This window comes from Corapipo altera, unplaced genomic scaffold, assembly GCF_003945725.1.
Source record: "Corapipo altera isolate COAL_440 unplaced genomic scaffold, ASM394572v1 150, whole genome shotgun sequence".
Lineage (NCBI taxonomy): Eukaryota > Metazoa > Chordata > Aves > Passeriformes > Pipridae > Corapipo > Corapipo altera.
The window spans coordinates 3685460-3712402 of NW_020884941.1; the positions used below are offsets into that span (position 1 = coordinate 3685460).

The window sequence follows — 26943 nt, forward strand, 5'->3', positions numbered from 1 at the left end:
CGCGGCCTAGTGCGGCCCCGCTCGGCGCATGCGGAGGGAGGGGCGGCGCGGTGAGGGAGGGACGGAGGCAGACACGGCAGGAGCGGGGGGTGTAGAAAAGAGGCGGCTTTTATTGTCGCGGGGCGGCACATAAATACAGACAGACCCCCCGCACAGGTGCGCGCTGCACCCACAGCTGCGGCTCCGCTCGGGGCCGGCGGCACCGCGACCCCCGCGCTGCGGCACCGGCGGACGGAGCGTCCTGGCTGCCAGCCGGGCACCCGGGCTGCGCCGGATTGGGAAATGAAAGGGAAGAGTGGCCGCAGCCCGGTGGGGTTCGGCTGGGCAGGCCCGGGGCGGGTGTGTGCGGTGCCAGCCCGGGGACAGCGGTACGGGAGCGGTCAGTGCATCCTGAGCGACCCGGGGTGGGAACCTCGCCCGGGTGAGCGCGGGGCAGTGTCCAGCACTGGCACCCGGCACCGTGGAGGGGAGGGAAGGAGGGAAGGGGCCCCTTGTCTGTATACAAATCGGTACAAAATCCTAACGCGTACGAGTGATACAACGTCAAACCGGGAGTAGGGCTGCGGCAGGGCCCTGGCAGTCCCCGCGGCTGCCCCAGCCAAGGGACCCTGGCAGCAGCCGCACGTCGCACCCTCCGCAGGTACAGTCAGTGTCCTTCAGACCCCCTGGCTGGGGCTGGGGCAGCCTTCCTCCCTGGCCAGCGTCTGGAGCACCAAAGGGCTGCTGTAGTGAGCTGTGTAAACATAGGAAATACCATCGGGTCAGTTCTACGGAACGGGGGTCCAGGTTAATTATGAGAGCACAATCCCACTCCAGGCTGGCCTGATGGCTTTTGGGATGCTATTGCTAGAAGAGTGTGGCCACTCTTTCACCTGCAAAGAACATGGCAGCTGCTTTTACATTGATAGCAACTGAAGCTGGGGCTGCTGGAACTGGAGAGGAGCAAACTTTGTCACTTGTGACAGGCACATGTTGTGTCAGATGCTGAGCCTGGAAGGAAGCCAGGAATGGCAGAGAGAACCTTCTGTGTGGCTGCTGGAGGTAAGGGTGATAAAAGGGCAGCGTGGAGGACACAGGCATCCCCCTCATCTGAAGGAGTTGGAGGAAGGTGTACAGCTGAAGAAGTCCTGGCTGATTTGGCGTGGGTAGCCCTCCAGCACTTTCACCTGGACTGGATCAAACTTCCAGTAATCTTGGCCTCTCAGGAAATAGGCAAAACCTGTGGATGAGAGAGGAAGAGTTAGAAGAGACAAGGTACCCAAGGCTCAGAGCTCTTTCTCAGTTTCATCCAGGTGTCACTCTGCAGCATGTGCAGTACTGAAAAGAGAGCTGGAAGAGGCAGGAGATGCTGCTGTCGAGATTTCACTTGAAACCAGGCTTGTGTATTTCAATTTTCTTTCACACTGTGTTAGTTTTGATGGAACAGTAAACAGAATGGATTTTTTTGTTTGTTTTATTTTATTTTCCTGGTGTGTTTAAATGTGCTGTACCCATGTAGTGACCCAGCCCTGAGAGGGCAGAGGATGTCCAGGACCTGAACGGGGACAGGGAGCTTGTGAAGACGTGTTGCAGGGCATTTGTTACTGTGGGGAAGCTATCCTGGAATTTGGGTTCTGGAAGCAGTGGGGAGTTGTTTCACTGCATCCTTTGGGAGGAAAGAGGCACTCACCACACCTTCATCCCAAGCAGCCTGGCTGTCCCCAGTATTACCGTGGCACTGCCATACTGTCTTCATCATGGGGCACCTCGGGGAGGTTTGGGTAATACTAAAAGCAGCCTGTTTGTTGTTCAGCTGCCCAGGCTGAAGTGTGGGCAGAGCTTCTGCTGTCCTCTCATCACTTCCTTTGGCAGGAGCGGTAGCAGGTGGGTAGGACTCTGTGACCATTTCTTGGTCAGATGCTTGACTTCTATCAGACAGTTATATGTTGATTGTTGTAATTAATGATGAAACTTGTCACTTTCGTGAGAGAAGCCTCAGTTCCCTACCCACTGGAAGAAGGAGCTGCCCCTCTCTACACTATATGACGTGCTATGGTGCTATGGCTGGGAAGTGTCCACTGCTACCACATGTCCAAATCTGCCCAGTTCTACCAGCTGGGCAGTGGTGTCAGCCAGAGTGCCCACCCCAGAGCGGGCCATGTCCCTGCTGCACTGACCAAGCTCATCCTGAAAAGCCGCGTCGATCTCCTGCGGGACACCGCGCCAGTCGGCCATGGCCCGGGGGTAGATGTTGTCCACCTGGCGTGTGTGAGGGTTGAAGCGCCAGTAGTTGCCTCCACTGAAGATGTAGATCTTGTTCTTCTCAGCCCCCCACACCAGAGCTGCCTGCACAGGGGATGCAGGGAGGCCCAGCTCCACAACTGGGGCGGGACCAGATACCCTTCTCTCGCCATCATAAATCCAGTATTGAGAATCTGGCAAGGAGACAGAAAAGGGAGGCAAAGTGTCAGAAACTCTGGTGTCTGATAATTTGGCAGTGAACTGTGCAACTGGAGCTGGTGCCTTGGCAGAGCTCCCAGGGGAAGCTGTGCCTGAGGCAAACACCCTACCAGTGTCATGGACACTTTCACTGTCGTGTGCCCAAAATGCTGTCAGTGCAAGGAGTTGACTTCCTGCCTCAGTCCAGCCTGGAGGGTGTCAGTGGAGGACAAGGAGGTCCATTTTAGCAGCTGTATTTTCTCTATTTGTGGGAGTTATAAAAGACTTGGCTGGAAGGACCAGTGTCTACACTGCAACCTCAGCGCTTGGAAAACATGGGGGCATGCACAGGCACAAAGGGGGCATGTGGCTGGAAAGGAGTGAGCTGCAGAAACTAGGACGAAGTTGCCAAGCTGAAATAGAGACTGGGAGCACAGTTCCAGATTAGATTAAAATGGGAATCTCTGTAATTAGCCTGTGGCATGTAATACTTTCCCCTTATCTCATTTTAACTCACGGTAGGAGCCTGCCAATTTCAGCACTGTAAATCCTTGTGTGCAGGTCAGGTGCTAAGTAATGTGTTTATGCAGGAGCTCTGCCTGCAGAGCTCTGTGGTGTGATTCTGGTACTTGGTCTCATGGAGTGTAGACAGGGTGTGCACACCCAGGGCAGCTGAGTTCCCATGTCATTCTACATCCCTGCTATTAAAGAGCATTAAAGAAAACAGTGGAGCTGAAATAGAGTTTGTTGCTGGCCTTGAACTCCAGAGGTGGCCAGGAGGAGGTTTCATTTTTAATCCCTGTGGTGGCTGGAGGTTGCCTGGTCCTGCACATGATCTCCCTGTAGGTTCATTTAGTCATGGGGTACTAGAGAAGCTCCACATCCAGGTCTCTGAGGAGCAGAGAAGATGCTGTCTGTCCCCTGAGCAGGGCCCTGGGGACACAAGCACAGGAGTTTCACAACCAAGAAAGCTGCTGGGGCTCTTTTCTGGCACAGTGCTTCCCACGACAGCTGGGGAGATGGAGCAAGTGTTTCCTTCTTTCTCCTCTGCCAGCAGCATTGCCAGGTCAGAGGCTCGTAACAAATGTTTGTGTTCCAGGGAAGAAGAATGGGGGATTGTGGCTCTGTCTAAAATAAAAGTGACCCCTTGTTCTCTCTTCCCTCCTCAATATCTGCTAAAAATTTAAACAGAGAAGGAAACAAATAACAAGGATCACTGGATTGCTGGGGATGTCCAGAAGATTTATTCTCCCAGGAACTTGCTGGGTCCTGACTACCCCTAAGTAATTGGGGTGCATTTCTGAGCCATCTGATCCCAGTCCAGCTCTTACCTTGGAAAAACCAGATATTGCCCAGAGGGTCCTCGAAGGTGGCATCAACAGAGCTGGGGATCCCCTGCCAGTGCCGGGAGGCCAGAGCTGGGTAACCGTCCTGCAGCTTTCCAGCTCGGAGCCGCCACACGTAGCGGGACTTGAAGAAGAACAGCTCCCCTCGGATGGTGGACGCGGCGTCGAAAGCCGTGTCACAGGCGTTGGGCTGCACGTCCTGCCAAAGCACGGCTTGTTAGGGGCTGGGACTCCTGGGACTCCCCTCACCCAGCCTGGGTTCAGCAGAGGGGAGGTCCCTGTGTCCATGCCTAACCCTGCTTTCGGTCAGTTTTGGTTGGGCATGTGCTGCCCAGAGATCCCCTCCCTGCATATCCCAGGCCAGCTGTGGGGTCTGAGCCTGGGCTCAGACAGACACCAAACAGGCCTCCTGGTGAGGGCAGTCCCAGCTGTGCTGCCAAGGGAGAATGCAGACAAACTGTTCGCTCACCTCCACGTTGGTGATCTCATTTGTTTCGAGGTCTGGCTGGGGCAGCTCTGCTGGCTGAGTTGGGGTTGGGTCAGGATCCAGTGAGGGTTTCCCATAGAGGTACTGGATACCTTGCTTGTCATCCTCACTCAGGCTTAGGGGGTAGCGGAAGATGTAGAAAGGAGACATCAGGGACTTGGAGACAGCCGTGTGCTGCAGGCCCAGGACGTGGCCAAACTCATGAGCAGCCACTTGCAGGAGGTCTGTGCCTGCAAAGGGAGAAGATGGGAAATGCTTTTATCTGTTCGTGTGCTTTTGACTCCTGGGCCTGCTCCTACCAGTTACCAGCCACTGACAGTGCACTGAGGTGTGTTGTAGGAGTCCAACAAGAGGAAGGAGAAATCTGTCTCTACTACCATTCTCACAGGCTGTCTTTCCCAGATTTTTCCTGTGTGTAGGTTTTCTAAGGAGTCAAAGGGCATAATTAAGGGATTCACTGGTTCAGGAGCACCCTGAGTAAATTCATACACTCAGGTATCAGCCTGGGCATGTTGGTAATTTGTAATTTTGTTGTCAGAGGCTCCTGACACCTTATGGGCTATCAGGAAGAAGTGGGTTTTCCATGCACTTTTGCAAAGGAGAATTTGCACAGGGAAGGAAGTCTGGCCCATAGATGTGGGTGGTGGGGTGGTAAGTTTGGTGTTTGTCCACCCAGCCTTGCAGCAGTTGCTGGCCACAGCTGCAGTTTATCCTGTCCCATTGAGATCACATCCACTGTGGAAGATACCAGTGTCAGTGAGGGAACTCTCTAGGATTAACACTCGCTAATGGCTGTTGTCACACAGACAGCAGAGGGAGCTCATTAATTGCTTGTGTGGGGACTATGTCAAGAAGGTGACATTTAGAAATAAATCCATAAAAAATGATCCAATGTCAAGACCTGAGACTTCCTCGCCAGACTCAAGTAGATTTATGGGAGATCATGTTTTAGGAATACATGACCTTGAAGCATTTAGAAAAGGAGAGGGGGGAAAGTGGATTTCATATGCAAAGATATATCACTTGGCATGTTTTGCTTAGTTTTCAGTGGATCATTTTTGAAGCTGATAAATTTCCCTGAGTGGAGGCTGTTTGTTGACAAGTCCCAGCATATTCACTCGCCTTCAGCCAGAAATCCTCCAAGCTGCAGCCCAAGTGATGAGAACAGCAGGGATGTGAGTCAGCCAGCCTCACTGTTCCAAGCAGGATTTCCCTGCTGGCTCCAGGGGAGCAGGTCACTTCTCAGCACCAGGACCGGATGGGACAGGGGGATACAGCTGGGAGGAACGCCTGGGAAGGGCGGAGGGGAAGGTGAGCTCCTCTCTTCCTCTGCTGGTCAGTGTTACCTGTAAGCAATGAATTTGCACAGCACTGACCTGATTAAATCAACACATCTAGATCAGCTGAGAAAGTGGGATCTCTGTGTCAGTGACTTATTACAAACTTTCAGACACTTCTGTTTAGCTTGGCAGGCTCCTCACTTGATGCTTTCCAGTGCTGGCAGATCAGCTGTGCTGTCAGATTCTCCGGGGGAGGTGCACAGCAGCACAGCTGAAGGAGCTGTGCTGGGGACCATGTGTCTCTCATGGATGGTCTCCATGTGGGGTCCCGCTTCCTGCACAGTTCTAGGGTGACCCCAGAGCACACCTTAGCCCTCCTCACGTTTCTGCTCTCCTGTCTGTAAAATGAAGCTGAGGATTTCCCTGTCTCACTGAAAGCTGAGTAAAGGATTTATCCATGGTTATATCATAAAGCTCTTTTCAGCATATTAAATGGCAATTAGCTCCAAAGAGCTTTTACAACATCTATTTATGGATGATGGGGGGGGGAGGGGGAATGCCATGGAATAGGACTGGATTCTGTTGGGAACTGGTGTCCATTTGCAGTTCCTGTTTTGCCTCCAACACTGTTTTATGGGAGAATGTAGGAAATTCTTCAACAACACAGACAACCCCAACAGAGGGTGAAAAGCGACACAACCCAGCCCTCCCCAGGAGCAGAATTGCTTCTGTAAAGAATTCCAGTGCTCTGTGGTTCTTATTTTGGGTTGGCATGAGCAGAGTGAGAAACACAACAGTCCTGTGCCCCACGCAGTCCAGCTGGCACAGAGCTGACAATGACGTGGGCTTTGGGGGAGCCCACTAGCATGAGTAAAATATTTGGGAAACCCTGGAGAGGCAGGAGGTTAACTTGGGCTTTGTAATTGTCTCTTTGTCCCTGTAGATAAACTGGGAAGGAGGAGGAGGAGCTGACCTGGGTTAATTTTGGTGGGTCTTCCAGAAACTGATGCTTTGGGCACCGATCCAGATGGTCCCAGGCGGTACTGCAGTATCTCATGAGATACTGTGACACCAGACCCTGAGTGCCCGAGCAAAGAGCTACCAGCTTAGATCTATTATTAGCAAAAATTAAAAAAAGAGTCTTGACTGGATGTGGTGTTGTTTATGGTCAGAGCATTCCCAGGCCATGGGGACAGAGCTGGAGCCCGGGTGGTTTCCCTTTATGGATTTGTTTGAGAGCAGATGGTGAACAATGCATGCAGGGACCAGGGCTGAAGCTGTCCCTTGGATGACAACTGTCACCAAGTGCTTGAGCCTCAGTTTTCCTTCATCCTTTCCCTGTTTTATTTCTAATGACTCCTGCCAATGCTGAGTGTGATTCCCAAGTGGCAGGGTACATGACTGGGCAGAAGAGCCATCTCTCTTGCTCCCCCAAGACAGGAGGAGTCCATTGGAAAGCCAGGGTCCTGGTGCTGGACACAGACTCTGCTGTGGCTGAAAGATGAAAAGACCTGAATAGTAACAGGAGGTTTGTAAGTCGTGGGAGATGACAGTGCACACCACAAAAATAGTTGTTGCCTCTCAGTTTTACAGGGTCCCTGTTCACATCAGAAGGGAATAATTTCCAAGTGTATTGATAAGCATCCTGGAGCATCCACAGCTCCCCTTGAAACAGAGCCGTACCCAGGTTGTTCCCAATCGTCCAGGTCTCGTCATAGTCAAAATGGACATCTCCCTCCCGGTGTGTCTTGGGGAAGAACGCGTGCGCCAGGATCCCTCCGGGCCCATCAAAAGGCAAGTTGTCTCCATGCCAGTACCTGGAGGGAAGACACATTGCACCTCAGACAAAGGGCCATGTACCTCCAGTAACAGCGTCGTAAGGCCAAAGGGGGGACCCGCTGTGAGGGGACAGCAGCTCTCACTCCCATCCTAAGTTCATCCTACCAGGCCAGATCAACTGCTCGGAGTCCTTCTGATTGCCACAACTGCAGTTCTGCATCAGGGCACTGAGGAAGCAGAGCTCGGTCACACCAAGCCCTGGGGAGTTTGTATGTTTTCTCAGGAATGTTTCTCCCCTCCCCCTGTTCAGATTTCAGCCCAAAGCTGACCATAGAGGCTAAAGAATTAAGGAGCTGACTGCTCAAGCCAAGATTAAGTCAGCATTGCTGAGTGGTGGAGGGATGTGGAGGGGCAGCTGGCAGCAAACTCAGCCAAACTCTCAGGTCTTCACTCAAGCCGAGCCGCAGACGATTAGCGAAGGAAACCCATGAGAGATGCGGCCACTTGAGAGAGCTGAGGGAGGCACAGGCAAATACACAGCATGCAAATCTCATCACTGCTTGGACAGTCTCCACTGCCTGCATTTGTTCTGTGCAAACATGCAGCACGGGGAAGTCTTTGCCCCAGTGCGTATTTTGCCAAAAGGGAATTTCAGGCCAGGAGCCAAGATTCACTAACCAAGAAACTATATTTGTCTTTGTGCAGACTGTTATGTTGTTCAGTCAAGGGACAGGATGGAGGACCTGAAGATGGAAAGTCAAAACAAACACTTAAGAAAACAGCCTGTGGGCAGAGAAATGTAAATGTACCAGGAAAATTAATGAATGATCAGTAACAGTGCTGTGCACAGCCAGTGTGGAGCAACTGCACATACACCAAGCAGCCCACAACTGATAAAAAAACCAAAACAACAAACCCCAAAAGATTGCAGTGTCTGAAAGCAGAAATATGAGTAGTCATTTAAATTCCTAAGTTGTGTGCTGGCAGCTCTCTGCTCTGGTTAGGGCATTGCTCCTCTGTCTGGGAGGAGGGTGCTGCTGCCCACCGTGCTCACCTCGTGAAATCGATGACGATGTCAGCCCGTCCCTCCTGCACCTCAGTGAAGGTCAGCGGGGTCACATCGCTCCAGACTTTCAAAGCTTCTTCTATGGTCCTTCTCACTTTAGCTTTTACAAGTTGCCACGGGAACCTGACAATTCTGGAGGGCAACAGACACTGGATGAGCAGCTGCTGTCCTGTGGACACTGCTGTCATGAAGACACCAGCTCTAGGATCCACATTATTAGGGCTGCCACTCTTAGCACCAGAACATCTCCAATCCATACAAGCACTGCTCCAGCACCCTCTACCATGCAACATGTGCAGCAGATAAATCCCATCAGTGTTGAAACCCTCTGGCTGCTGGGCCAGAGGTGAGTTCCCTGGAGAGCTTTGTTTTCTCTGTTGTTCTGGAGTAAAGCACCACAGCATTCCCCAGGTCTGTCTCCTATGAGGCCACTGCCACAGAGATTCCAGGGAGTGGTGTGTTGTGATTCCTTCTTCTCAACCTCTGCATGTTTTGCCCCTGGAAACCTGAGCTCAATCAGAGCATTTGTCACCTCTTCTGCCCTCCTAAAACATGAGCAGACTGAAAGGGAGGTTTCTTTCCCTTCCGTTAACAGTGTTGTTCTACGTTAGCCTCTCCTCTGCTTCCTTCTTTAACACAGTTGACCAAAAAGAAAAGGAAAGGGAAAAGTCTTTCTCTTATCTACAGCCTCTTAACGCTGTGAGGAACTGTCTCCTGCATTGAATTAAACAAAAGATGATTTACATGCTGTCAAGGTCCATACGAGTGTGCTCACTTCTCCACTCATACCCTTGGGGGCAGCTGGGGAGGCAGCACAACCCTCCCGCCAGCCTGTTGAGTAGATTCACAAATGAGAATGTGTGGGGTGATTTGGGCAAAACTTTGCACTGAAGTCGTGTTTATGGGAACATCAATAACAGCTGAATAAAAAGATCTTTTTAAAATAAACTGTGAGGTGAGCCCACCACAGGGTGGCTGGGGGGGAAAAGGCACAGCAGGAGAGGGCTCATGGTGGAGGTTCAGCTCGGCACGTGTCAGGGGTTTGGTGCAGGGAAGTGAATGTATGTGCACGGGGGTGTTGGTGTGGGGCTGACCGAGGGCTGGTGCAGAATGTGCTTGGGCAGGGTGGGTGGGCAGAGGTGTTTATGGAGCATGGGAGGGGATGTGGAGGTGCCGGGGACGGCCCTGCTGGTGGTTCAGCATGTGGCTCCCCACAGCTCACATCCCAGTGTGCAGTGCTCCAGGGAACATCAGACTGAGAGATTTGGGGAGGGAGAAGCAAACCAGCCTGACTCCCATTTCAGGCCTCTCTTACTTGTAGGTGAGATCAGTCTTGTCCCAGCGTCCTCCGGAGAGGACGAACCGCTTCTGCCGGTTGCGCCCGCTCTGTCCGTCCGTCAGCACCGGGAGGTCGGGCACGCCGCACCGGGGGGGGTTCCAGCGTGCCACCTGCTGCTCTGTACCCACAGGGAAGCCCTTGGCAGGCACACCAGTCCCCACAGCGTTCACCAAGGAGGATAGCCAAGGAGCCTGCTCCTTCCAGGTGTGATGCTTTCGAGACATGTCCTAAAAGGCAAAAGCAAAGCCATGACTTCAGTGTCTGGGAAGACACTTCTTGATGCAGTCAGTGGACATCAGCAGTCCTGATGCGGTGAGTTCCACCTCTGCCTGGGGCTGTTCTGCTGCTGCTAGGGCACAAACTGCTCCCCACAAACATCCTCTGTTCCCTGGGCTCTGCTGCTCCCAGGCCAGGTCACACCTGGGAGGCACTGTGTCATGCCATGGCACCCCTAAGCACTGGGCTATTTTTGGTCCACATTTCCTTGGCAGCTGGCCGGCAGGAAATACTTTGCAAGCCGTGGATGAGAACCAGACCCTTCAAGTATAAAACAAACCACTAAAGAATAAATTCTCCCCCTTTGCCCCACATCCTTTATTCCCTCCTGACCCTGGGGAGAGGTGATATTAATGGGAGGAAGCCTTTAGTGCCCAGCACACAGTTGTGCTCCCTGTTGTCACTTCCGTGGTGTCCCCTTGCTGTCCTGGCACTGTGGGCTCAGCATGGCCAGGGGACATGACAAGCTGCAGAGCAGGACACGCGGATTTGGGGGTTGACAGTCCAGCCCATGGGGCAGAGAGCAGAAATGGCTGTCCCTGCAGCCCCTATCACTGCCTGAGGGAGGGACAGGACCATATCCTCTTGCCTCACTGCACCTGTGACTCTGGTGGGGATAAGATCTCCTGGGCTCTCTCACACTTAGTTGGAAAAGCACTTGATAACATTAACTAATGCTAATTATCTGACTTCCATTGGTTTCCCATCTGACAGCAGGACCATGTTGCCCATGAAACACGACCCAGGTGTAATCTCCAACCTGCTGTGAGGCAGGAGGGGTGAGAGGTGTTTGGTCCCTGTCACTGTGCTGCACAGGGCGGGGGGCCAAACACAGATTTTTATTTTTTTGCCTGGTTTTGTACAGACAAATTTAAAGATGTTTGAGCAGCAGGAGGAGCTGAGATGCAGCAGTGGTGCATCTCTACTTGGACAGGCAGGCTCTGTCCCACAGGGCTTCAGAGGGAGGGCCTGGGCTTTAGGGGTGCCCTTCCTTCCCCTGCAAAGAGCTGCCTTCTTCCCAGCCAGCTCTCCTGGCTGCCCTGCCAGGGGCACAAAGGTCAGGATGGCACGATGCCAGAGCTGCCATGATGCCGTGTAATCCGCGTGCTGCCACCACTCTGTTCCCTACAATGAGCCCATTCATGCGGGCTGGAATGAAGTGTGAAGACCTTGGCATTAGTTCCGCTACCGAGCTCCCAATTCTGCAGTGGCCCTGTGCTTCTGAGCAAGGCACAGATGGACAAAGGAGCCAGGGAGGTCACACAAGGTGCAGTTTAGGTGTCCACATGTCAGTTTAGGCTTTTCATGTGTCTGTCACCACTCTAGCCTGCTGACCTGTCCTCCCCAGACAGACACACAGACAACCTTGGAGGTTTGGCACCTACCAGCCTTTGCCTTAGAACAATCCATACAATCCTGGTGTCCCAGTGCACTTTCACACACCACAGGAACTGCACCATCAACCCATGCAAAGAGAGAAAAAGCCATTTTACATCCTGAACAGCAAGGCCCAAGTTCCAGCCATGGCACTGAGTATCCATGCAGTGCTTTAGTGGGAGGAGGGAGTATGGACTTGCCTCTCCCAGGGGAGTCTGCACCGGGCTGCTCCTGCTGAACACTGGAGCCCTGCCAGGTCAGAGGTACCTGTCTCTCTAAGAGGAGCTCTCTAAGAGCTGCCTGGCACCCTGCCTGGGCTGGCAGCTAATGCCTGCAAAGGACAGCTGGCAGGAGGAGTTGATAATGTTCATGTTCTGGCCAACATCTTGCTCCCAGTCCCAATGACACTGAAGCACATAATGGCAGCTGTGTCACCAAAGCCCATCCTGGAGAGCTGCCACCACAGGCAGGTCCTGCCACCCGAGGACATGGGGTGATGAATGCATCCGGTTTCCCAGGGCCAGAATGAACAGGACAGCTGCTCCCAGGCACATGGGGAGAGAGGAGATGGACCCCTGGGAGAGCCCTCACTGTGGAACTGGGAGCACTGGGAAACCCTCAGGAGTTGCCCAGGTAGGTGAGCGAGATGAGGCTGACCCAGATGGGCTTACTCCTGTTTTTTTGTCTGGACGACACTAAGCACATCCCCCTCCTGGGAAGGCCAGTTGCCCTACAGGCTGGGGGTACTGGTACAAACTGGAGATCATCACTCTCCTCTGAGCAAGAGCAGAGAGAGGAGAAACTACCTGTTTCCTTCTTGCCCCAAGAAATCCCATGCTCAGAGGCAGGCCAGAGGTAGTTTTTCTCTCCCCTCTTTGATTAGCTCAAGGCCACTGGCATGAATCCCAGCCTTTCAAACCCCACCTTGCCTTAGCCAGGACCCTTCCTACTCCCTCCTGCCTGCCCTGTGCAGAGCCCCAGCCCTGGGAGGGCTGGTCCTGCGAATGGCTCTGGGTGGAGGCAGGGGGGAAGACCTTCCCTGCTGCCCTGAGCTGTGCCCCTGGACAAACAGTAACTCTGTCCCTGTCGTCACTGCACCGACATTAGGACCATGGCAGGAAAGGGCTGGAAAATGCCACTGCAGGCACAGCCAGCAAGGGGAAATGTGACAGGCAGAAACCACTTGCCAAACAATGCTCAGGAGACACTCAGGTTGGAGATCTTGGTCTCCTTGGCTGGACACACCTTGCTGCAGGCACTTCCTGGGGCTTAGATAACATGTCCGCTCACTTAAGGTTGTATCCTTCCCACCCAGCACTGAGCCCACCCTCTCTTGGGGAGACCTTGCTTAGTTCTCAGAGTTGTGGTATAATGCCCTGGTTGCATCCTTAGGGCTTCACTTAGGGCTGTGCTGCTGCTGAAACCAGTACAGACCTGTAAGGAGAGGGTGAGGAGGGCACTGGCTGCTGGGTACCTGTTGAGGCATCCCCACTCCTCACATCCCACCAGCAGAGGGAAAGGGATTGCTGAACACAAAAGCAAAGGAAAACCCCTGCAGCCCAGGGCAGGGTTCAGCCCAGCTGAGTGCAAAATATATCTGAGCCTCTGGCTGAGTGTGTGCAGCCACTTGCTCTGCCCTTCCCAGTATAAGCAGCAGTTGGGGTGGCCACTGTGCCCGGAACAGCTGGTTTGTAGTCAAGGAAGAGGCCAGGGCTTTGCAATGGAGACTGAGCAGCAAAATGCCAGCACAGCATGAGCACAGAGGGGCTGCTAGGCCTGAGACCAATGGTGGGGACAGTGGAGGAGCAAAGCTATACACAAAGAGTACTGTGGTGTAGACTGGTCACAGCTCCTCACAAAGAACGTGCCTCTTCCTGCAGCCTTGTGACTGAGAGGCTGAGAGGGAATGGGAGGGAATGAACAGATCCCATGGGAGACCAGAAACCACAGCGGAGGTACAGGCTGCCCACTCAGTCCCTTACAGCTTTATCAGTGCTGCGATACAACAGCCATCACTTCTGGGTCTGCCGGGGCCAGATGAACACCAGCCAAGCTTCCCAGGAAGCATCCCAGCCATCCCAAGGAGCCAGGAGCATCTTTAACCTCATTGTGTTGGGCAGCACTCGCCCTCCAGAGCTCCCAGGAGGAGCAGCAGCCAGAGCAGCACAGCTAAAGTCAAGTATCAGCAACACCCCGTTTGAATGAGAGTGAGGCCAGTGCCTGGTACTGATAAACCCACTGCTCTCCTCTGCCTGGGTCCATCCTCCTCTGCCTGCCCTGAACTTAAACTTGTGTCCTCTGTTGTGTACCTAATTACTTGGGCTCCTGTCTGCTTCTGCAGCATGGACACGAAAGGAGACCCCTCTCCCTGTCAGACAGGAGTGATTGGACAAGTTACAACACGAATCCCATCAGTTTTGGATATTTCCCCTGTCATTGGGGCTGTTTCCTTTTCTGTTGGGGAATGAGCTCACAGACTTTCTTCCCACCTCCCTGTCCCTTCTGCTGCTGGTTTTCCATTTCTCCCTGCTTTCTCCTTCCATTACTCAGAGTGTTTGTCAAGGCCTTGGTGTTTGCTGCCTCTCTGGCTAGTAGCATTATCCTCCTTCCACCTACGAGCCTGCACAGTGGAGCACTCCTGCCCTTATTTCAATGCACTGGGAAGGACAGCAGAGATGCTTTTACCTGCAGCTCTCATGTAAAACATTTCTCTCACCCCATTTCTGTCCACTGTGGGGTGTCTGTGCCCCCAAAGGGGCTTGCACCCCCTTAAGAGCAATGTTCCTGCCTGAGATCAGCACTGTTGTCCTGATGCACAGGGTACCATGGCTGGCTTTTTATTGAGCCTGCCTCTCAGCCCAGCATGGATTTGCAGGGGTTGGATTTGAAATGGCTGCTACCACTGATGGTTAGTGGTAAAACTGGAGTCAGGTTGTGTCCCAGAATCAAACTGGCCCAGGAAGGCGCTGCAGCTGAACTTTCACAGCAGAAGCACATTACTATGGTCTGACCCTGAGCTAAGCGTGTTCCTGGTCAAGGCACTGTTGGTGGAAACAATGCCTAGGGAAAGCCACCAGATTTATTGATCCTACCTCCTCCAGAACAAGGCAGAGTCTCCCAACCCCTCTAACTATGAATTCTTTCCTTACACAAAATAATTCTGCTACAGGACTGGCTCCTTTGTGCTGGGCTGCAGCCGGTCCCACTGCAGGCAGAGCCAGGGAGAACACAAAGACTGAGGCCAAATGGGAGCTGCTGCAGTGCCTGGCCATGCACATACAGTTGGATATTCCTCTCCACTCACTTCCCATACTCTGTGGCACCATCCAGCACTACCTCCTGGGGCCTGACAGTTTGTTTCCGGATTACTTGGTGGTAGTTGTTGTTGGCAACAAAAAAAGGAAAATGTTTATTTTTCCTAAGCAACGTTGAACATGAAACATTATGGACTGCAAATGTTTATGCCCACAGACAGAATGAGAAGAACCAGGCCTTCGAGTAACAAGAGAAAGCAAATGAATAAACACTGCACGACTATTTTTATTATCAGACATTTTAATTATGTGACAATTTGTGAGTCTACTCCGTCAACAACACCAAAACCAAACTGCTGGTGTCACCCAAGCAACAGTTTGCCAGAAACAGGAGTACTTACAGAGCAAACAAGCCCCAGGACGCCGGGATAGCAAAAGGTTTCAAGAGCCCTTAATCTGATGACCTAGAAATCCCCTTGAACCAAAGAAACAGCTCTAGGATGCAGCACACTCCTGGCAGGGGAGGAAGGGGGTTGAGGTGTTTTGTTCATTGTGCAGTTACATCCAAGCTAAGGTGAGCCATGAACAACAGCCGGGATATCTCCCACTGGGTTTGACCACCCATCACAGTGCAGCCCTCTCCAGAGCCATGGGGGGATGTTTTAGCCTCAGGGAGTGCAGGATGCTCAGATGTGCAGTCTGGGATCTCCACATCCACCAGACAAGCACTTTTCCCCTGCCCAATCTCCTGGAGATGTCAGGGGGGTTTTCCTCCTCTGGTAGCTTTCAGAGTCACTTTTGTGAGATGTCTCTCTCCTGCCCAAAGACTACTAAGAGGAGATCTGCTCACCTGTCTGTCCTTGTTGGGACTCTTCTGCACCAGGATCTCAGTGAACCTCTAAAAACATGTCTGTGGCCCTCAGTGAACCCCTGAAGTGCTCTGCTTTTCACTTTGCTAGGCAGCTATGTGCAAACTCAGCAATTCTTCCATTTACATTACAGGCTGAGCCATCCCCAGCGTAAGAATATCCAGGAAGCTTTCATTTACCTGTCTGCATATTTGGAATTAGTAGGAAAGAGGATGACCAGCATCTCTGCAGGCCAATTTTCCACAGAAGATTCTTTTCAAACAAGTCCTGTGTGGTGCATCCTTTCTGCAGAGCCCCACAAGGTGTGGTGCCAGGGCAGGACAAGTGTGGGGGAAGCAAGGAAAGTGCAACATAAGCTGGAGAGGGGGATCCTCCCCAGGGTTCTTCTCCCCACCCTTTTCTCCCTCCCGGATCCGCTTTGCCGGCTGCACCCCCCAGGTCTTGCCACACCGCAGGGTGTGCGTGTGTGTTGCATGTGGAAGCACAAACACAACAAACCCGCTGGAGAATAACTGCTTACATGTGTCTTGAGTCTCTCCCAGAGCAGAAGATAAACATGCCTAAAATTACCCCAACACTGACTGTAGCATTCAAATAGCCAAACCAAAGAGTGCAAATACAACCCTTCCTGCGGGAGCTGCCTGAACCCCGAGCAAGGCAAGCAGCCTCCCTGGCTCCTGGGCTGCGGGGAAGGCACCGCTGTGCTTCCAGCAGGGAACCTGCTGCGTTCGGGGTGAGAGCTGCAGGACACGGATTACGGTGGCAGCTGGGAGGGTGCCCACCACTTCTTCACGGAGAGAGAGCTTCTCAGCAAATGGACAGACTTTGATTTCCCAGGGGAGCTGAAAGCAATGCAGGAATTCAGTGTCTGCGCGTGCACAGCCCCGAGGACTGCAGATCTTTTGTTCTCAAGTTTTACAGTGGACACCAGACACAGCCTTTATTCTGCTCTCAGTTTTCTCTTTCTTTCTTTAGGCATTAATATAAAAGTGAAGGAGATCTACAGGGTTTGCCTCGAAGAACACAAGTCCTCCTGCAACTTGCCCTGTAGCCTGGCTTTAAAATGAATCTTGGCCCTTGATTCCCTCCCTTCAGAGTTACTGGTGTTGTGACTTGTTATTGGAGCACAAACAGCCATGGTGCAGCACACTGCTGCACCGAGGGCTGTCCTCACCCACCCCCTCTACCAGCACAACCCGAGGAAGTCACCTTTGTCTTGTTGGAGTGTGAATCTCTTTTACCAGCTCAGCCTCTTGGCTCTTTTCTCATTCATCACCCAACAGCAAAAGGTGGCCAGACAGGAAATTAGCTGCTGTCAGACATCAGGGAAACATCCCTTTGTGCAGAGAGACTCCAAGTAGCCAGAGAAGGGAACATAATGCGAGCTCTCTAGCAAGAGAGGGTACAGAAAAGCTGAGGCCCGATGCACATGCACGGGTCCCTGTCAGCCCAGCAATCCCACATCAGCTATCCTGCACTGACATGTGTTTCCCAGGAGGAGAGGAATGGGGTGCACTGCCAATTTACATCATATGTGAGAGCAACCTCCAGGTAAAAGTGGCTTTACCTCTTAGGCAGTAGAATAACCTTCAGAAGCCTTGACATCAGATAAGGAACCCAAAAGGGCAGCTATTTGGGACGACAGAACTGCTGTTTGAAAGGATGGGAAATCATCTGTCCGTTTCCAATCCCAAACCAATGCAGCCACCATCTCTGCAAAGACTGAAATACATTGATCCGAAACCCTGAGCCCCACATGGCTGGTCAAACACACACACACAAGGTATTCCTGAACAAAACATACCTGTAGGAGCATCACCTGGAGTTACTCCAGCCAACAGGAAAGCATCAGCATTCACAATGCAGAGCATTAGCCTAGGATGAGGAAGAAACCAGATTGCCACCTGGGGGGAACCTTCTTCTGAAGCATGGTGGTGGATTAGGTGGACCAGAAGCCTGAGCAAACCTGGACCTCTGCGCTAACTCTGTGCTCTTCAGCAATTTGGTGTATTCCCCACTTCAAGGGGTACTGGCCAAGGCAGGTGGGCCCCAGCAACCTCTGCAGTCAGTCAGCAGCTGCGAGCACTGGTAAAAGGACAGTGACACCACAGCTGGACCGGGCCCAAAGTCAGATGGTGTGAAACCCAGGCTGGCTCTCCCTTCCCTGGAGAATCCCACACAGGTCTTTGCTGGCAACAAGACCAGGATCAGAGGCTGTGCAGGTCCCCCCAGGAGCAGCAGCTTCACAGCTTGCACACATCAGAGCGTGAGGCACCTGCCAGCCCAGCCCACGTCCCGCAGGAACCAGCGGTCTCCAGCTTAACGCAGGTGGAGCTCTGCCCTCCCTTGCTGCACTCCAATGGGGCTGAAATCCACGGTGGTGTCATTACTGGAGTGCAGAGTGCCACCACCGAGTGCTTGGTCTCACCCTCCTCAGAGGCAGAACGGAGCCAAACACAGTGACATTTCATTTGGAATAACACAAGCACTTTGGGGGCCAAGGCTGCTCTGTGCCAAGTCCCAGCCCACAGCATATTTAGCAGCCAAGTTAGAAAGTACTCAGATGACAGAGCTGATAATAAAACCATCGACAGAACCTGAACTAATCCCCTTGGGCTGCTACCGGGCATTTGCTCTGTTATTATTTCATGGCACACCAGCGAAGCGCATGTCTATAATAACCCAATTACGCACGCACACATTCCCAGCACAAGGAGCTCTCTGTCTTCTCCCGTCCCCTAAATCCCTCGCACACCGCTGCTCTTCTCTGGCAGCCGCAGTCCCTGCTGCTCGCAGCTCCGTCCCAGGTGCTGGGATCGGGCAGGCATGTGCAGGAAGAAAGAGCCCTGCTGCTCCTCTCCTGCCCGCGCCTTTGATTCATCCCTTTAGTCTCCTCTCTCCGTAACACTTCTCAGAACTTCCAGCACAGCTTGCGGGGGGTGTTCGAGCAGCAGCGAGTGCTCTGCTGCCTATAAAGCAGAGGGGATCCTGTGTCCTCTCCTAAACCCTCCTTATCCCGGTCCCTGTTTTTCTCTCGGGAGCACGCCTGTGGAACCTCCCCTAAGATGTCAAGAGGAGCCCGCCGAGCGGAGCCACCGCCGGGGCAGGGGCAGCCGTCCCGCGGCCGGTGCCTCCCGGCAGCGCTGCCCGTGCCGGCAACCCGAGGGCGGCTCCGGGATGGATGGAAACGGGAGGGGGGGGGAGGAAGACGGCTCATCCCGTTCGGCGGAGGGTCTGCCTGGGAGATGCTGCCCTCGGGACCGCAGCGGAGAGCGGCGGGGGGCACGGAGAGAGGCACCGGGTGGTCCCGACTCACCGGCTTGTGTCGGCGGGCGGGCGCGGCGGGGGCGCAGTGCAGCAGAGCGGCGGCCAGCAAGGCAGCGGCGGCGGGCAGCGGGGCACGGGCCATGCCGGGCGGCGGAGAGGGCTCGGACATGGGGCAGAGGAGGAGGAGGGGGGGGTCCTCGCTGAGCCTTTTATCCCCCCACCGCGGCCGCCTGCCCTCCTCCTCGCGCCTCCTCCCGCTCCTGCCTTTTGTTCTCCCCGAGCCGCGGCTGTTCGGGCCGGGGGGACACGGCCCGGCGGCATCGCGGGAGGGAGGGGGGGGGGGGGCCCGCCCGCCCCCCCCCGCTCCGCCCCCGGGGGGGCGGCGGGGCGGAGCACACGGGACGGGCGGGACCCCCCTCCCACGCCTCCCCGGCACCGGCCCCCTGGCCTCCGTGCACCCGGGTCCTGTCTGAGTTGGGATGGCTTCAAACGGGTCTTTTTAAAGGTGTCTTTCACCTCTCCTGCCTGAGGGTACCAAGGACTGAAAACAATCCTCTTAGACCCTCAGTGCCCGTCGAGACCACTCTAGTCCCCATGGGGAATAGCTCATCTCTGTGTTTAAATCTGTCTGCACCCCTGCTTTGCCTGTGCAGGGCTCTGCTGAAGCCCTTCACTCACCCTTTGCAAGAGGACTTTCCCTGTGCGAGATGCTGAGGGGGGGGGAAAGAAGGGAGCAGCTCACCATTTCAGAGATGCCAAAGTCTCCTCCATCTGCTCAGCCACCTGGAGGTGGAGGCAGCAATGTACAGATCTGGTTTCTTGGTTCCTGTTTCTATGGAAGAAGCCCTGGACTGTGTCAGCATCCCCTCAGTAGACTGAGTTTAGCTGCACATTGTTTCAAGAAATGTATTGCAAATAAGAAAACTTTGATCTCCAGCTGCCTGGGCTGGTGTGCAGGGAGTGGGTAAGGCTTCCTGACATCCTGGACTCTGTTACTGCATTATTTGTCTGTGATCAGTTGTTCATGTTTTGTTTTATGGGAACCATACTGAGGATGTAAATACTGGGTACGGTAAGCAGATGTGAAAAGAAAGGCTGTGTTTGGAAGGTGCTGCAGTGGCTCACAGGCTCTTAGTGAGATGTCCCTGCACTGGAGCACCATGTTCAGCATATCCCCAAGGCCCTATTTCTAAGAGGGGATAGGGAAAGAGAAGAAAACACTTTACATTGTGGAATTTCCCCTTCTGCTGTTATTCTGGCTGTGCCCCAGGAATGCAGAGCAGACCCTACTTTCTTGCCTTGCTCTGAGCCAGACAGCTGGGTCCCAGCAAGAAAAGCTTTCCTGCCTTTGTCTCTCTTTTCTTTAGTGTCTTTTCTTTTAATGCTGGTGTCTCTGGGAGCTCAGTGCTTTCCAGCCCATGGCCGTGGAGCCTGCTGCTGCCCTGGGGAAGCAGGGAGAGGCATGGGAGCAGCCTGTAAGGCAGTTTGGCTCTTCTTAATAAAGGGAGACTTAAAGGGGGTGTTCTGGGAAACTCAGTCCTTGCAGAGATGTGACTGTGTGTGAGAGCTGCTGGCTCCTGCCAAGGCACTTAACACAAAAGAAAGTGCATGGTGTGTTTGGGATTGCAAATATTTCCCAGCTGAGCAAGTAGATGTTCAGCAGCAGAAAAATGGCCCACTGGGTGTTTTGGGAGCTCATGTGCTCACTTTCTGCAGAGGGCCCTGTGCACAGCCTGCAGAAATCCTTTCTGCTAGTGTTCCTGTGCTGGGAGCTCTCTCAGCCACTGTGTGTCCTGTCCCTGCAGGCCTCGTCCCTGCCTCTGTTTGCAGCTTGCTGGATGTGCAGAGCCTGCTGGCAGATGAGCACAGGGTTCCCACCCCAGCGCCAGAGCACCGACAGTCTGACATCTCTCAGTGCAGGCACCGTCTGCTCGCTTTCCTGCCGCTCCTGCCAGGCTGGAGCCAAATTTGGGCTTCTCGTGATGGCTACAGGAGCTCAGTGAAAGCCTTCATGGCTGAGAGGTCCCAATGGTCACTGATGTTTCTGATACAGCATCCCCATGTGTAGCTCTTTTTGCTCAGCATCTCCTCAGGGCCTTCCAGTCCTAGAAAGTGGCAGAACTGTCATGGGGTTTCCAAGTCCTTATGACTTACAAGCATTAGCTCTTCTCCCACTGTCCTAAGGCTTTCCAGCAAGGAGGACCTTGTGAATATTTGGGAAGGCAAAGCGGCATTGTAATGAGTGCCAACAGGAATCACCAGCTGGGGATAACCTCTCCCAGCAGTCCAGCAGGTGTCAGGTGGGAAGAGACTGTGCAAGAGGAAGAGAACAGCAGGTCTGATTCCGCTCTGTTGTGATCAGCAAAGAGGTCAAATAACTCTTTCAGTCCATGGGCCACTTGAGTGGGAAACTGCTGCAAGGCACTTTGGACTGAGAGGAGGTGGAGGAAGAGGTGTCTGATGAGGAGCAAAGGGGAAAGGGGAGGGAAGTGAGAGAGAAACTGAATTTAAACAGATTAAGCCTGTCTGTCCAAAGTCCTTTGTTTCCTGCCACCTCCCTGATGTGACTTTCACAGCTGTATTCTGTGTGGCTGGGGACCTGGGTTTAGATTCCCTGCAAAGTCAGCATGGAGCTTTACACCTCCTGAGCAGCTGGAAGAAGGTCCAAGAGCCAAATCCCCAGAACAGAGAAATCCCTTTGATTTTTCTTCTCTAACGTCTTTCCTTCTCTCTCTGTAGGAGATGGCCTCATGAACTGATGTTTCCAGCATCACTGCTCAGTGATGGGGACAAATGGGGACACATCCCCACCAGGCAAGTCTCTGTTCTCACCCTCTTGCTTTTGGGATTCCCCTTTTCTTTGGCCCTGGCACTTTGTTTTTCTCCTGGGCAGCCAAAGTGGGCGTTTGTACAGGTGGTGGTAGCTGCAGACAAGGCTGGGGGTCATGTGCAGTGAACTGCCCTCATAAACACCACTGATCAGGAGTATTTCCTGAATTACCTGGTTCTTCTGCTCTGCTGGCACCCCAAAGCACGGGCATGGGCGGAGGGCAAGAAGAGGATGTGGAGTGACAGGAAACGTGGCCTTTGAGCCTGGACTCACAAGTGGAAAGGTAAAGTAATATGTAGAAGTGTCTGTTGGTCAGCAAAATCCTTTGCTTCAAAGCTCTTTAGGGTTTTTTTAACCTTTTAAATGAAAATGATGGAATTGTACAGGCTGTTCTGGGTCCAAACAGTGCACCTTGAAAACATCAAGTCTTCCAGACTTCAGCATAACTAGGCCAGTACAACAGTCCCACCATCCATTTCTAGAAAGTTTTGCTTGGTTTGCTACTACTTATTTTACATTTATTTTCTTTTGCCTTTAACCCCCCCCCCCCTTCCTTGACCTTAATTCTGGGTTGAACACAGCAGTGCAGAGTCTGACAAGGTTGTGATCTGCCTGATGTACTGCCCTTATGAAACCAAGGGATGCAAGTGGAGCAGAGCCCCTGGCTGGGGACACAACTATCTGCAGGGCTGCTGGGCAGGCACTGCTGCCTCCTCCAAACTGGGAACAAGGGTGATGGTGGCAGGACTGTCCAGCACCTCACCTTGCAGAGGTGCACTGCAGTTCTGCAGGCATCCAGTGCAGGAGGGAGTCCCTGGGGGAGCACTAAGGCAGCCTCAGCTCACACTGCAGCTCACACAGTGCCCGAGCAGCTGCGGGGTCTTGCAGTTCTTCCTCCCCCCTCTCCTGCTGCAGCCCCAGTGCAGCTGCAGCCAGCCCTGAGACTCAGCCCTGCGATTTGGCCCCCGAGAAGCAGCTCCCTGCTGGGCCGTGGTCTCGGCAGGGCAGGGGCAGGCTGCAGCTCGGGAGAGCTCCGCCACAGTGTTTGTTGTCTAATCATCTCCTGCCCCCGTGCCAGGAGCCGAGCGCACACAAACAGTGCCGGGCTCCGGTGAGAAGCACTGCCTGCGAGATAAGCCAGGCAAGGAAAACACATCCATCTTCGTGTCTCTTGGCCTGAGATGCAGTTTCATCTGCTGGCATTTTCCTGGCGTAGGCTCAGGGCACACCACAATTCACCTGGGGAGCCAGACGCCGGGGAGCCAGCTCCCATTCCTGGCAAGAGGTGTCAGCCCCGACTGGTGCAGGGTGCGACGGCTGCGAGAAGCTGGCGGCTGAGGCCCTGTTGGTGCTCAGGGAAGGGATCTGACCCCAGGCTGAGCCCCTATGGCAGCCTGGACCTGGCTACATGTCACCAATGGTTTGCTCACCTGAGCAACAGGGCCAGACTCCCTGCCCGGACTCCCCGTGCCCGGCCGTGCACCCAGCACCCGGCAGAGCCAGGTAAAGAGCTCCCAGCCAGCAGCCTGGACAAAGCAGAAATGGCTGGGACATCCAGTGCCGAGCAGAGACGCGACTCCAGCCTGCGGCTGCTCAGTGTCTGATAAGGAGGTTGCTAGTGCCGTCTTGCAGCGCTCTCAACCTGCCAGCTCTCCGCAAATGAAACGTCCCGGTGAAACGTCCCCCACCCCTGGCTCCCTCTGATCCCCTCCGAAGTCGATCTGAGACTGGAATGTCTCCTGGGATGTGATTCCCTGTAGCCTGAGGGGAACTGCGTTAATAAAACCCGGCGTGAGCGGTGGAGGCGATGGGGGAGGAGGCAGGCAGGGCTGGTGAGATGAGGCTTTTATGAACAAGTCGCAGGTCTGCTGGAAATGTCCCATCCTGTCCTCTCTCCCTCCCCCTGTCCCCGGAGTCGAGCTGTGGAATTCAGGGTGTGGGTCGAGGCTTTTCTTCACGCACGTTTCTACCGAGAGCAGCCAAGCCCCTCATCTCCCTCCGTCTCTCCCCCCACCTCAGCAAACGCTGCTGAACTCACCTCCCGGGAACAGGTACCACTCCCCCAGCCCCTCTCGGCACAGTCTCGCTGCTGCTGGGACCGTTCTGCCCCTCCACATTGCTCGGGCATCTCCCCACGGGGTGTCTGTGACCAGTGGAAGGTGTCTGTCCCCAGGACGAACAAGGAAGCGTGGACAGGGCCAGCAGTAGGAAAGAGAAAGTGCTCCCACATCTCAGCAGAACGCGGTGGCTGCACTCATGGCAGGGAGGCAGCTGGGCTGGCTGGTGCCAGGTGAGCAGAACCAGGCAGACATGGGGCTCTGACTGAATGAAGCTGCACGAAGGTAGTAAGGATGTGAGCCAGGAGGGGGAAAAGGCAGGAGAACAAGCAAACTCAGTCCAGAGGAGATAACCAGGAAGAGAGACCATGGAAGTGTGTGTTTTATTGGTGTGAACGCTCTCTCAGCTCCCATTGGGATCAAAGTGCCTCTCACGGTGGTTACTTTGTGCAGCAGTGATTTTGTGAAGCTCTTGTTACTTTGTGCAGCTCTGCCATTCAGAGCTCATGCTACCCTAGGATGCTGTGGGGAAGGACATGTCCCACACTGCATTGCCACTAATAAATGTTAATGGATTAAACTGGCTGCTGGACAGTCACAGAGCTCAGTTCCCAAAGTGTTTTCCCACTTCCTCTTGGGAAGCAATTGCTGAACTCAGAGGCTGCATTATCACAAACTCACTGTGGAAGCTTTGGATCCAGGGAATCACCAAGAGAGCACACTGAAGGCTCTGAAGAACAGTCTAAAAGAAGCACCATGAGACCTTGCCCAAAGCTGGGAATGAATCCAGCATGGCATGCACACTGTCCAGCCTTTCCAGAAAGCTGAGGAGTTTGCTCACACCACTGATTTTGCAAAGGCCAGGCTGTCCCTACAGAGGAGGATGTTTGCACTGCTCCTATGGAGGAGCCCCTGGATGGACTCTGCACTGAGCTCAGGACTCTGTGGTGGAGATGGCACCTGAAACAAGAGCATTTCAGCAGAAATCACGACAAAACAGAGTGCACAACGAGGCTGCCCTGTGCATTTGCAGGGATTATTGACTATCCATGTGAAAAGGAGACAACAGTGCCTTCCACGGAGGAAGGAAAACACGGGCTGCAGTATTTAGTTTCCATCTGAGAAAAGGTGTCAGAAGCTGATGGCTGGACAGCTTCAGTAGGACAGGGAGAGCAACGTGATTAAAACTCATGAGGCATTTTGGAGAGCTGAGACAGAGGACCTCAAATCCCAGATGTCTATGAAATGTCCTGTAGAGGCTGCAGCATCACACAAGATCTCTCTGGCTGCTGTACGGGCTCTGTCTTTGCTTGGGAAGGGGGAGATGGGGGGAGTTACTGTAGTATTCTAGTTCAAAGCAGTAGCTGTTCGTGGGTTGGTGCTAACAGCCTCCTAAAGGTCAGGGGTGCATCTGCCTTGCACACAGACCCCATCCTGCTTCCATAGTCGGCTCATGTTGTTTTACTGCAGGTGCCCGGGAGCTGTGCCCCCTGGAGCTGTGCGTGGGGAGCACCGAGGCAGCTCTCCAGGGATGTTTGCTGTCTGTCTGCAGCAGAGAGGGGGAACCAGACCAGCCAGGGAGCAGCTGTGCAAGAGCAGAAGGGAATGGCCTCTGGGCAGATGTTTGGATGAAGAGGAAATGCTGAGTCCCAAGCCCATCAACCAGGACACCTCAGGTAAAGCATCAACAAGGAAAGCAGGGAGCCTGTAGAGGTGTGAGATCCCTCCAGGGCCTGCTTAGCACTATCTCCTGTAAGGGGTGTGAGCTTGCTGCTTTGGACTCCCTGAAACCACTTGGTGGATCCCAGCCAGAGGAGAGGCAGCCAAGGGCAGAGGCTTGTTACTCAGATCCCCCAGACACACACAAAACAAACTCATGCTGGCTTTGTAGCTGCACTTCTGTGGCCATGAAGAAAACAAAACAAATTCCCAAACAAAATCTCTGGGCTCAGGTTTGCTGTCCTGTATTCAGCAGGTGAATTGACAGTAATTGTTGTCTTCACCATATGAGGATACCTTGGAGGTGTTTTGGTAATTTCTTGACTAGATCTGTCTGAAGAATTTGGGGACACAAAAGTTCTTATTCCAGTTACAACTAATGGCATCAATCTTCAGCTGGGATCAGAACATGCCTCTAAGTGCACAAACCCCACTTCTGGGTGTGTGAATACAAAAGAAATGGAACTTCTGAGATGCAGCCACCACAAGAAGGTTTGAAAAAGTTCTTCTACCATCTCTCTTTCCCCATCAGGAGGTGAGGGCATCCATATTCCACAATTGGTGCCTTCTTCCACCCACAGGCCACCCGGTGGGTTCAAGTGGCACAGGTAAATGCAGGGATGTACCTGCACCTCCCAGCACCCCTGGGAATGGCTGAGAGAAACCTCTTCTGATGGGGAAGAGCTCTCCAGAAACCTGGAGCACAGCAGTGTAGCTCAGGAGTGCTCCAGCAGTCAGGCCCTGCGGTTCAAACAGGAAACACTCATGACATGAACAGATTCAGGTCCGGAAGAGCCTTCAGACCAAAAGTGGGCAAGCATGAATGAGTTAAAAGCCTTTCCTTTGCTTGGTGAAATTTATTGAAAACTACATTGTTCATCTGTTGAAACTTCACAGCTGTTGAGATTGCCCTCGGGGCAAACCACATCCAAGAAATGGCATGTAGATCCTGGGAGCACGAGACTTGAAAGCTGAAACAGCACTCAGAGTGCTGCCTCCCCTCCCTTGCAGTCACGTCTGGCCATCTGCAGCTCCTCCACTGAGACGCCGGGGCTTTTCCTTCCTCCCGTTTCTCATCTCTGACTCTCGCAACGCAGTCACTTTGTTTCAGGCATTGCATCCTGCCTAAAAAGAGACTGAGACAGCAAGAATCTGTGTGGGGAGTGTGCACAAGGCCCGTGGCATCCAGAGTGAGACAGGGCTCTGTGCCACGCTGCCGTGGGGGTGCCATCGAATATCACCTACCTGTGACACTGCTGCTTTATTATCTCTTGGGGAATGGTGGTGAGGCAGGACTGTGGGAAGTGTGCCATTTGTTCGTGAAAAACCTGTGAATTGCATTTCGTGGAACTTGCCTGATTTTTAAAAAATTATTATTTCTCAGTGGCAACTCTCCTTGCAAAAAACTTTATAGGATAAAAAAAGTAGTGCTTGCATATTTCCATCTGACCCGAGAGCTCCGTGTGAACCTGGGGACTGAAATCAGCCACTTGGCACACGCAGAATTAGGACCAGTCAGAGCTCAAAGATGAAAATAAAAGGAGGACACGAGAAACCCACTCACTGCATACATTCAGTC

At 53.4% G+C, this 26943-nt stretch overlaps 1 protein-coding gene and 1 long non-coding RNA gene across 2 annotated transcripts; one reads left to right on the plus strand and one right to left on the minus strand.

Moving 5' to 3' along the window:
- Nucleotides 1–1039: 1039 nt before the first annotated feature.
- MMP11 (matrix metallopeptidase 11) lies at nucleotides 1040–10013 on the minus strand. Its single transcript, XM_027661570.1, has 7 exons — nucleotides 9692–10013; nucleotides 8365–8508; nucleotides 7215–7348; nucleotides 4234–4481; nucleotides 3750–3963; nucleotides 2157–2414; nucleotides 1040–1219 (listed from the first exon to the last, which is right to left on the minus strand). Exons 1-7 carry the CDS (start codon nucleotides 9937–9939, stop codon nucleotides 1086–1088), a joined length of 1380 nt encoding a protein of 459 aa, XP_027517371.1. The 5' UTR covers nucleotides 9940–10013; the 3' UTR covers nucleotides 1040–1085.
- LOC113955758 lies at nucleotides 9920–21865 on the plus strand. The gene is made up of 3 exons (XR_003530650.1): nucleotides 9920–10027; nucleotides 11887–12001; nucleotides 21498–21865. It is a non-coding gene; the product is annotated as an uncharacterized LOC113955758 (long non-coding RNA).
- Nucleotides 21866–26943: the final 5078 nt, after the last annotated feature.